Here is an 11,532-nt window from a genome sequence, read left to right as displayed (position 1 = left end):
GGATGCTTAGGGACAGGGCAAGGCTGGTGGAGGTGAAGGAGTTTCCATTTTACTTCCCTCCTTCCTGGCTCTTGTGGAAGGTGGTGTAGCAGCAAAGGTGTAAAAGGCACGGGTGGAACGACGGCCAAGGTGACCTTGCCTGGGTGCCTGGCTTTCCCCCGGGTGGCTCGGATGCCTGCCAAGCCCCCAGTGATAGGCTTCCCTTCTTTCTCCCCTAGTGACTGCGGTAGGGTCAGACATGCCCTTCTCAAACAGCCACAACCTCCTGAAGATGAAGCACGCTGCTGACGATGAGTTCCCCGACCTGAGCGTTCACAACAATCACATGGCCAAGGTGCTGACCCTGGACCTGTACAAGAAGTTGAGGGATAAACAGACTTCCAGTGGATTTACGCTGGATGATGTCATCCAGACTGGGGTTGACAACCCAGGTAACGGCTGGGGACTGTTAGATCTGCATAACTATCTGTTCTCCCTCCTTAATGGAAGTGCTTCTTGACAACGGCACCCAGGGCTCTTGAGCTGCTGAGAGGCAAATCTCAAAGTATTGAGAGACGGCTCTGAAAGCATAGCTGTGTTAAAAGAGGCCTTGTTATATCAGGCCGTGTTCCTTGCTGTGATCTGACATATCAGTTCCCAGACACTTCAATTATGTAACTGCTCTGCTAAATACTTTCAATCTGAACAAAAAAAAAAATCCAAACCAAATGCATTCTAATTATAACACAACCGGGAGGGGAAATGTGGGTTTACCTGGCTGTTCTGGTCTATTCCTATTCCAAACTGGTTGTGTGATGTTCTCTAGCACTTCTATGAAAAAAGGGGGAGCAGATGTGTTTACATGTTAACATTACAGTATTTATTTTTACTCTAGCAATATCAAAATGGCCCAACTAAATAATCAGAGACTGCCTCCTGATGAGGAGTACCCGGACCTGAGCACCCACAACAACCACATGGCCAAAGTTCTAACCCTGGATTTATACAAGAAACTGAGAGACAGAGTCACGCCCAGTGGCTTCACCCTGGATGATGTCATTCAGACTGGGGTTGATAATCCTGGTAAAATGCATTGAGAATATTCTGTGTGAGCCAGCTGAAGTAACTGGTGCTTTTGAATATGGTGACTTGAAACTAATTGTGTGGAGGTGGTATTTATGAGCAGACTACAGAAATGCATCTCTGTCTGTAGCAGAAGGAACAAAAAGCAAAGCATGCTTGCTTACAGCAAAGCGTGATTGTTTAGACATAAAGTTCTCTCTGGTGGTCTAAATTAGCTAGTGAAATTGGATTTGCTGTGCAAATTTGTCTTAAGCCAAGCTTGACAAATGAGTGTGGTTTAATGGCAGCAGCTATGGGTTTCCATAGCACTGCATTTGACTAACTGGATGAAGTGTAAAACATAGGGTCTCTCCAAATCTTTTTATGTAAGAATGCGTTTCTAAATGACTAGACCTACCACTAAAGAACTTGCCTGGTTAGCGCTGCGCTGGAGTACAGCCAAACATCACCCAAACTTAGCTCTTGTGACTTTATTACCACTCCAGGCCATCCCTTCATAATGACAGTAGGATGCGTAGCTGGTGATGAAGAATCCTATGATGTGTTTAAGGAACTCTTTGATCCAGTTATTGAAGACAGGCACGGTGGCTACAAACCAACTGATGAACACAAGACCGACCTGAATGCTGATAACCTGCAGGTATAAACTTTTGATCAATTACTGATGCCTACTGGTCTGAGGATGGGGTAAAGTTGTTGGCAGCTGCCTAAACTGATTACTCAAGCTCTGTCCCCTCACTCTCACCCAGCACAGACCCACAGGCTATGTCCAGTGCAATCAGAATTCAGAGCTTGCTGCTGTAGGATATCAGTGGCTGGGTAGAACCAGGCAGCTGGCATGCAGCAGGAGCTCGCTTCATGTGCTGCTGCAACGTAGGTCATGCCAAACATGTTCAACATGTATTTCCATGAACTGTGGGCTGTAGTAGTCAAGCTTAACAGCACTGTCCTAGGAGTCAAGGACTGTCAGGAAACTTAACGCTTTCAACTATCTGATCTTGGATCTTAATTATCACCTGGTGGTCTCATACTATAGAATAGACATTGTTATGGCTAGGAGTAAGGACTTCTCCCCATTTTACGGATTTCAAATGTTACTGTAGACTCTAGGAATTCCTAATGCCGTGTTGATTGGCTAGCCATAGGTCATCTTGAAAATAAGAGACTTTGGATGACAGTAGTAAATAATTCTCATTTGCAAGAGTAAGCACCTACCTAAACAACAAGGATTTGCCTCATGCTGGTACCTCTAGACTGCAGATCTGAAGGAGTAACAGAAGCCCAGACCGTAGTCTGAAGTGTACATAATGCTAATGGTCTGGTGGTATCCCTGTCTTCTAGCACTACTTAGTAGCTGTAGCCTTAGCCTCAAAACAGGGGTTGTGTTACACAGATACGTGAGCTAATGCTGAAGAAAATACTCCTGAAGTAAGACGCTGGCTTACAGGCCAAGCAGTCAATATCTCAAGTGTAAGGCGCATACTTAAATGCATGTGAGCTACATGTATTTAGAGTAGGTGTCTTGGCAATGGGCTTATACTCACTGGTTTCCTAATCTTGTAGGGAGGTGATGACCTGGATCCCAATTACGTGCTAAGTTCCCGTGTCAGAACTGGTAGAAGCATCCGTGGATTCTGCCTTCCCCCTCACTGTAGTCGAGGAGAGAGACGGGCTATCGAAAAGCTCTCCGTTGAAGGTAAAGTGAGAACTGGGTGCATCAGGGAAACTACTTGCATCCTTTGCGCAAGAGGTGGTGTTTGCAGTTTGAAAATGGAGGCAGTTGGCAAAAAACGCCTCCCTCAAGACTGAATGTGGAGCCTTCCCCGAAAACGGCTCATTACGTTACTGTTGCCTCAGCACTGCAGTTTGTAGCTGAGAGCAAGAGCACACGTCAGAGGGAAGTTGGACTGCATTAAGTTGACCTTTGCTGATCTTGAAAGCTTCTTTCTGTGTGCGTGGGGAAAGAGGTTTGTTCATTGTGGCTCAAACCTGAAATTGAGCAGGTATGTAGCAACTTCAGGGCTTGAGTCACGGTTGCAGTATTTTGTGGCTGCTTTTAATTGACTTTCATTAACATTCAGCTTGCTTAGAGGTGTAGTCTTGCTCCAAATATGCAGTTGACTAGAGTAAGCCCTAGTTTTCAGTGGAACTCCTCAGCTGCAGTTTTTTTCTGTTGCCTCCCAACTCCATTAAGTGAAAGGAAGGGATACACTCAAGGTGCAATTCTGGAGGCTGAGCGTGTAGTTGTTCCAAAACCTCTCAAGGGCAGGGTAACAGTCCTTGACTAGAATAATACTGTTTGTTATATTTGTGACCTTGATTCTCCTTGGATGAAAGCACTCAACTTCTACAGTTAGGCAGCAGTAATGATTCTATGCTGCATGTAAGGGAACAAAAGCTACTTGTATAAGTCTGGAAGGTGCAGGCAAATCATCTGATACTGCCTTAAGTTCTGTAGTGCTGCAAAGGCATTGTGATGGCAGATGAAAGCAAGGGAGGAACCAAACCCAGCAGGTCAGGTGTTGCCATACTTTGTGTGGGTCTCTAAAGCGCTGGGAATGTCTAGTGCCTTTGGTCCCGTCCTAAAAGTGACTCTCTCTTTCAGCTCTGGGTAGTCTGGAAGGTGATCTCAAGGGGAAATATTATGCTCTGAGGAACATGACTGATGCAGAGCAGCAGCAGCTGATTGATGATCACTTCTTGTTTGACAAGCCAGTTTCTCCTCTTCTGTTGGCATCTGGGATGGCACGAGACTGGCCTGATGCCAGGGGTATCTGGTGAGTATGCCTGGAAAGGTGGAGTCCTACAAAGTCCCTGCAAAGAAAAATCTTGCCCTTCTGGTTGTGGCTTGTAACATTGGGCAAAATGGCAGGTTCTGAACTCTGTTGCTGTGTTACTAATTCTAATGAGAACTTGTGTGGTATCCTCTGGGGAAGTTGCATCTAAACCAGCAGGATTTGGGCAAGTGTTACGATGCACCACATTGGGCTGGTAGGAACAAGCCAGTTTGGCGAGCTTTTAACTGGAGCCTACCCATCCAGCACAGGTTAGTGAACACCAGACAACAATTGGATCTGCTTATGAAAGTAGGTAACTTCTGAAGGAGTAGATGTGCCACTACATTCAGCTCTTGTCCCAGGAGCTTGGAGTAACTTCTGGTAACAAACCATAATGTTGGCTTAGCTCAGACTTGATGCTGGATGCATAGTTGCTCCCTTGTAGTCTCATCGTTTCTTGCACAAACTGGCTATATGGCTTTACCTGTACTAGTGATAAGGTTTCCCCCCCTGCCCGCAGAGACTCGGTGACATGAGTTGACTGATGCAGAGGTGTGGAGTGGAAGGATTCTGCTTGTCAGATGTAGGTCACCTACATAAAACTCTGCATCTCAGGAGCTTCTGCAGCATAATTAACTTGCTCCCTTGTAAGCTAAGGGCTAGGGTTTTTATCAGCTGGAATACTCCAATCTTATTACTGCAGCTGCTTCAGTACAACCCAGAGGAAGCAAGCTTTGTTTCTGTAGGTCACCTTTGAGATTGCATCATCTACCTGCAGATTGCCAGCACTAGATAGCACTGTCATCTGAGCATGACTAATCTAAAAGATTGAAGCGTATGGTCTCAATGTTGTCTACATAAGTAACCTTCCTCAGGTACTAGTTAATTTTTGATCCTAATCAAGCTGAGAAATTATCAGCATGATAAATGTTGACGGTAGTACTTGCTTCCAGCTACAAGCTAGGACAAGAGGTTTGGTGTTCAGAGGTTTTTATAGCATCTCTGAAGAGCCCTGACCTAAAATGAGTAGTCAAAACTTAATTTAGTTCTCTGATAAGGTATGAAGTGCACTTTAACAGAATCTGACAAAATTCTGATAAAAAGCTTTGTTATAGATTGTCAACGTGGTGTCATTATGAACATCACTGTACAGGGCTGTCTCTAAGTCTGTACTGATCACCCTTCTGCGAATTCTGCTGAACAGGTGAAATCTCTTGAACTTGTTAACTCAGGGCACAAGTGAGCTAGGGGGATGACTGGATTTTAGGGTTTGATACTGTGAGACTTGTCCATGTCATGTTATTATGTATTCTGACCTGTTTAGATATAGGCCAATTCAGCCTACCTTTTTTTCAAGAGCAGGGCAAAAACTACTAGTTTAACTCTATTAGGTCCTGCACGGACAAAAGAAATGAGATTAATTTCTTTGAAGAAGCAACTAAGAGCGCCTCTCAAAATAAAAGCTACAATGATGAGTAATTTGGTGCTGTTAAGATTATCTAAAAATGTCAGGTGGAACAAACAAGTTGTTTGTCTTGTCTCCTAGGCACAATGATAACAAGACTTTCCTTGTTTGGATCAATGAGGAGGATCACCTTAGAGTTATTTCCATGCAGAAAGGTGGCAACATGAAGGAAGTATTTACCCGCTTCTGTACTGGGCTAACACAGGTAAATCGATATTGCCTAAGCTGTAGGTTCAAATGATACATGTTTCTCTGGTTAAAGCTGAGAACGCAAACTCTTTCAATCCCCCTCTGAAGTCCTGCATGGTGGTGCTTCATAGGAGTCTCTGGGAGCATGCTGCTGAGGTCCAGAGCTGCGAGGGCTCTGAAACATTGATACTGGCCAAGCATTGTGCCTATGAAATGTAGAGTATGTCCTCTGATGTGGCAGCCTTATCCAAATGTCTAAACTGTAATTAAAGGTTCTATAAATTGACCATTGAGATACTAGGTTGGAGGAGAAATTGCTTGAATGTGGAGGGGCAAAGCTGGACTGATGTTTCTAGGCTGAATGCTTTTATCAGCTTCTAGTCTTGATAGGAACTTGAGCCTTACCAGCCCCTTCCCTAATCCTAACAGAGGTGCCAGCTTGACATGTCCTAAATCAAGCTTCCCAACAGATAGTGACTTCAGATTTTGTAGTGTATCTTAAACTTAGCCCGCCTCACTGCTAGGAGCAAGGTTAAGGCCTTAAGATCCCCTTATTGGTGGCCCTTTTTTCCAAATGGAGGGGGCTTATGTGACTGACTTAAATAGCTGTTCAAACTGTTGTGGTGGTTGCTATGTAACTGAAAATGTAAATGAGCACTAATGGATGACCTACATCCTTCAGGCAGAGAACAATCTCTAAACATCCATTCTCTCTATTTATAGATAGAAACTCTCTTCAAGTCCAAAAACTACGAGTTCATGTGGAATCCACACTTGGGCTACATCCTGACCTGCCCATCCAACCTTGGAACAGGGCTCCGTGCTGGTGTGCACATCAAGCTACCGAACCTTGGGAAACATGAGAAGTTTGGAGAAGTCCTTAAGAGGCTTCGGCTGCAGAAACGAGGCACAGGTGAGAGGTGAACCAGTTATGTTCTAGTCAGGCTGCCCTAAGGCACCAGCAAAAGCCTGGCTACAGCCAGAGCTGTGTCTTGATTCACACTGGCAGTGCCTGTCAGACCATCCAAAGGTACCCTTGTAAAGCACATGGAGAGAGCCAAGCCTTAAAATTGTGTCTTGGAGGTGTTGGGGATGCCAGTGCTCTGCCTATACCTTATTGTATCTGTCTATCTGGCTATGTCCTTCTGTGTGGTATTCTGAGCACCAGATAAGGTGGACCTAGTGGCAGCTGTTCCTATTGTAAGCAGGGATAGGAATCCTGATTTAACTTTGGCTAGGAAATAGCTACAGCAGGTACTTCTGACCACAGGTTGGGCTGCTCATGGGTTAAAGGAGTAAAGAGCTGACCTACTGGCCTGCTCGGTGGCTCATGGTGGCTGTCACGTGCGCTTTATCTCCCTGCGTGTAGGAGGAGGCAGGAGTGGCAGCTTGTTACAGAATAGTCTTGCTGCATTCCCACCTCAAGCTAGTGAGGGAAGAAAGGTAGACACATCTGCTGTAGCAGTGGTCAGTGTACTAACTAAATCTCTTGCTCCAGGTGGTGTGGACACGGCTGCTGTCGGAGGAGTGTTTGATGTCTCCAATGCTGATCGTCTTGGCTTCTCTGAGGTGGAGCTGGTGCAGATGGTGGTGGATGGTGTGAAGCTGCTCATTGAAATGGAAAAACGCCTTGAAAAAGGCCAGTCCATTGATGACCTCATACCAGCTCAGAAATAAAGCACTTTATTCTCATGCTTCCTAACTTATTGGATGAATAATAAAATGTCACTCCAATTTAAACCCCTGGGGTCAGAGCCCACTTAGTTACACTGTAGAGAAGTCTTCCATCCATCTGTGTTAGAGTTTATTTTTTTGATGGTTGAGATGTTGCTGAAAATGAAATAAACTGTTGTTTTGGCCTGAGACGTCTTAGATGTGTTAACTGAATGACTTTGAGATGTAAGTGATTTGGTTTTCTTAGTTGCGCTAGGTGGGCTGGTTTTGTGTGCTAGCGCATCTTTCTGGCTGCGCTGCTGCAGTCTACTCAAGCTGAAAGTGGGGTTAAAGCAGTGTCGAAAGTGATCCTTTAACTTGATGGTAGTTGCTGTAAACTTGAGAACTAGCGTTAAACATGAGTCACTGCAAACATGCCCTGCCTCCAAGGCTTTGACTTGTGCATCTGCTTGTGGCAACAGTAAACTGCCATTATCCTGCCTACAGTGAGCCAGGCTGACTCCTGCAAGGGAGGGGAGATGGGTCTGGGTACAAAGGGTGACTGTTTTCAGACAGGTCCTCCTGGGGCTGCAGGGCAATGCTCTGAGGTCAGACTTCAGCCCATAATAATAACCACACTAAGCTGGTTTGTGGGGGGATCACGTCTTTAATCTAGAGATGCACAGAGAGTTGGTGCAAACAACTAATTGCTCTTTTGGGGTAAGGAATGAGATTAAATTTAAGTTGGATTAAACCCATGCTTCTCTCCAAGTGGTTTCAGCTCAGCCAGGGAAGAGATGGGGGCTGTAAACTGCCAGTTACAGGAAAATATCAGATAGATAACTAGCTTTCTTCAGCTGACTCTTGTCCTATGTGCTAGTTGTCCCATGAACCTGAAAACAAGCAGTACAGTCTTTTAAAATGTGCTAAATAGTGTGGTTTTTTTTTTCTTCCCAAACTGGGTCTGGCTTGCAAGCTCAGGCTGTTCTCTGGGTATGAGCTTACAGTGTTGTATCAAGTAAGTCTGTTCTCCAGAAGGGCTGTGGTCAGTGTATGTGTGTGCTTGCTGTGCGGAAGTGTCACATTATTGATCTACAAGAGCACCATTTACCAAAAGCATTGATAGCGAGGAGCATTGGACCCTAGGTAACAACAGCTTTTGCATCTTGTGCAACCTGGGAAGCAGATAGCACCTGCTCAGCAGCTCTACCCACTGCTAAAGCCTGGCTTTTGTAGAGGGAGCGTGATGAACGGTTGATACATAGCTTCACAGCACGCAGCTTTATATAGGTTTGCGTAGATAACTGAAGCTTTCTTTTGTAGAGGCTGTGATATTTCTAAGGCTGTGATTGCAGGCTGTCACTTAGCTGAAGTGATGACTCCAGTTGGGGTAAGCTAATTAAATTTTGGTGAGGGAAAGGCTGGGGGAACATCTCAGATGAGAGAATATTTTTTTTTTTTTTTAAATAGCTATCTATGTGATTCAAATTTAACTGGATGGGGGACGGGAGATCACATGTAAGAGTTTTGTTCTGTGTGGGGTGATGTTCCTGTATTTGAGTTAATCAGCACAGAGATTCTTTTGTACCAGGCTTGTGAGGGCAGGGAAGGGAAAAGGGTGCAAGAGACAACCGGTTGGTTCTGTATATTCTTTAGATCCACCTTGCTGCACTTCGTGTCACTGTTCACAGACGCTTGGCAAATAGCTGGTGCTGCATCTTCTCATCAGAGAGTGTTCATTTAGTGGTGCCTCTCCTCAACACGATGTCATTACTGTGCTCACAGCAATTACCTAATGCAAGGAGGTGCCTGAAAAATTGTCTATTTTTTTCTAGCTATATCAGCTGGAGTAATAAAAACATCTCTCTCCCTATGCATCTTGTTTCTCCTATGTCCTTATCCCATCAGGGCTGCTACATCTCTCCGACTTGTTTTGGCCCCGGGTCCCCGCAGTCTGAGGCAGGACCTATGGCTGGCTGAAAAACCATGGCCAAACCAGCAAGCTAGTCTGTAGTGCTTGCATCCGACTAGAAAACATTTCTTTTTAATTGGTTTTCTTTCCCACCCACCACCTATGCTGTGTTCCCTCCTGTTGCTGCCACGAGGAATAACACGACTGTGCTTTTGTTGCAGCTTGTACAAACCAATTCAAAATATTCCAGAGAACGAAACGTGTCACGGCAAAAGGCTGGACACAGCCACCTACCCCGGCTGGGGCTTGCTAAAAACCTGTGATCGAGAGAGAAATTAAACCTCCCACCCACCCCCTCGCCTCAAAAGCTTTGGCTTGGTTCCCAGCGTTACTCACCGTCGTGCCCTGGGTGCCTGCTGTGGGTCACGCTCATACTGCGGCCGTACGGAGTGGGTCATACGCTCACTCATGCCTCGGGCACCTGAAATTGTGCTGGGCGATGGCAAGCTGCCGTGGGTCAGGGGAGACCGAGGGGAGGACAGGGAGATCGTCAGTTGCTGCCGTACTTTATACAGGGGACCTGCAATTAGCCTTGCTGGTGGAGCCACCCATGTCATGCAGCTTTTGGGAAGGACGCAGGAGCTGGTGTGGCCAGCAGAGCCCTCTGGATGGGTGAGCTGATGCTCTGCATCACACCCCGCGGTGATGGCATCATTCCTCGCCAAGCCTGGAGCGGTGCACAGTGCTGACGATGGCTGGGTGCGGGCTGGGGGAGGAGAGGGGCCAGGAAGACCTTCAGGCCGTGCAGGCACGTGTTGCTTCTCTGGGCTATCCTGTGAAGTTGCAGCTGAACTCTTCTCACTGATGGATTCAGGAGTGGCGATGGTCGCTGCTGTCCCGCTGCCAGGGAGAGCGCTGAGCTCTGCCAGCTGTAATGCCGGCCAGGTCGTGTTGTCCTCTTCCACTGCCTTCACTCGCCCTGCTCCCGCAGGCTGGCATAGAATCATAGAGTCGTAGAATTGTCTGGCTTGGAAGGGACCTATAAGATCATAGAGTCCAACCATTAACCTGACACTGCCAAGTCCCACTAAACCACATCCCTAAATTCCACATCTACCTGTCTGTTAAATACCTCCAGGGATGGTTACTCAACCACTTCCCTGGGCAGCCTGTTCCAATGTTTGATAACCCTTTCGGTGAAGAAATTTTTCCTAATATCCAGTCTAAACCTCCCCTGGCATAACTTGAGGCTGTTTCCTCGTCCCATCATTTGTTACTTGGGAGAAGAGACCAACCCCCCCTCACTACAACCTGCCTTCAGGTAGTTGTAGATACCGATAAGGTCTCCCCTCAGTCTCCTTTTCTCCAGGCTAAACAACCCCAGTTCCCTCAGCTGCTCCTCATAAGACTTGTGCTCCAGACCCCTCACGAGTTTTGTTGCCCTTCTCTGGACACGCTTCAGTACTTCAATGTCTTTCTTGTTGTAAGGGGCCCAAAACTGAACACAGTATGCAAGGTGCGGCCTCGCCAGTGCGGCATACAGGGGGACAATCACTGCCCTAGTCCTGCTTGTGTTGTCCCTCAGCTCCCACTTGGAGCACGCACAGTTTTTATAACATTTTCAAGGCGAATTTCTATTATTCATTGTCTTTTTCTTCCGAACATTTCTGCTCTCCTCTGGGCAGTGGCTGTCTACCCCTGCCCTACATGCGATGCCCGTGCAGGGCAAGGCCTGTGCCGGAGGCAGTCAGCCATCCCGGTCCCCTTCCCACTCGGGATGCCTGGCACAGGCAGCATGTTGCCTGCTGTCACCCCAGGGTCCTTATTCAAGAAATCAAGCTGCTTGGGAAACCATTTACCTCTCACATTACACTTACTGGCAGTAGACTGCCCATAAATGCTCCTTATTCCTCTTTCGTGCTATCATCTACTGGAAAATTATTCATGGTCTTTCACCCGCTTGCGGACTAAAGCCACACAGAGGATGGTGGTCAGCTCAGCATTACGGCATCAACCCTGGGCACCCTGCCACACCAGGCCTGGGTTCAGTGGCCAAGCTCCCCACACACTCCCTTGTGGCCCCAGCCAAGTGAGGGGATGGGACGGCTGCTTCATGAGGAGGTCCAGGTGCTCTGGGGAGGCTCCTGCTTCTTGGGATCAAGGTGGCCAAACCCAGTGACTCCTCTCACACGAAAGCAAAGCATGGAGAAAGGGGGTTTTGCCTGCTGGCTGCCCGGCGAGAGCCTTGCCCAGGGTGCAGGAGGTGGCTGCTCGAGTCCTGTCCTCCACCGGGGATCCTCGCTCAGCTCGGCACCAACCACAGCCGAGCCCAGGGCAGTGCTTTCCTCCGGCTTTCCATTTTCCCCAGTGTAATTAATCCGTCACTAGGCCAAGAAGAAAAAGGAGGATGCTATTGCCTAATGTCTCCGGCACCCATTTGGGAGGGAGGAGGTTTAGGCTCCAGCCTGTCCTCA

General features: G+C 47.1%; 1 protein-coding gene across 2 annotated transcripts; it reads left to right on the top strand.

Annotated features, from left to right (window-relative positions):
- Positions 1-218: 218 nt before the first annotated feature.
- Positions 219-7,356, top strand: CKB (creatine kinase, brain). 2 transcript variants are annotated; one of them, XM_009891062.1, is made up of 7 exons: positions 219-431; positions 1,548-1,702; positions 2,626-2,758; positions 3,668-3,839; positions 5,386-5,509; positions 6,217-6,406; positions 6,992-7,356. In XM_009891062.1, the coding sequence occupies exons 1-7, from the start codon at positions 239-241 to the stop codon at positions 7,168-7,170; spliced, it is 1,146 nt and encodes a 381-aa protein (XP_009889364.1). In that variant the 5' UTR covers positions 219-238; the 3' UTR covers positions 7,171-7,356. The 2 variants fall into 2 exon arrangements, with proteins under 2 accessions (XP_009889364.1, XP_009889365.1); XM_009891063.1 differs by lacking the exon at positions 219-431 and adding an exon at positions 871-1,062.
- Positions 7,357-11,532: the final 4,176 nt, after the last annotated feature.

The sequence above is a fragment of the Charadrius vociferus genome, unplaced genomic scaffold, assembly GCF_000708025.1.
Source record: "Charadrius vociferus isolate BGI_N301 unplaced genomic scaffold, ASM70802v2 scaffold228, whole genome shotgun sequence".
Lineage (NCBI taxonomy): Eukaryota > Metazoa > Chordata > Aves > Charadriiformes > Charadriidae > Charadrius > Charadrius vociferus.
The sequence above is the reverse complement of the archived record's forward strand: the minus strand, read 5'-3'. Positions and strand labels throughout refer to the sequence as shown.

Bases quoted from the DNA above. Each gene is read 5' to 3' on its own strand.
- CKB (XM_009891062.1), top strand. From the start codon at position 239: ATGCCCTTCTCAAACAGCCACAACCTCCTGAAGATGAAGCACGCTGCT. The intron at 1,703-2,625 runs GTATAAACTTTT...CTAATCTTGTAG, and splicing joins TGAATGCTGATAACCTGCAG to GGAGGTGATGACCTGGATCC. The intron at 3,840-5,385 runs GTGAGTATGCCT...CTTGTCTCCTAG, and splicing joins CCTGATGCCAGGGGTATCTG to GCACAATGATAACAAGACTT.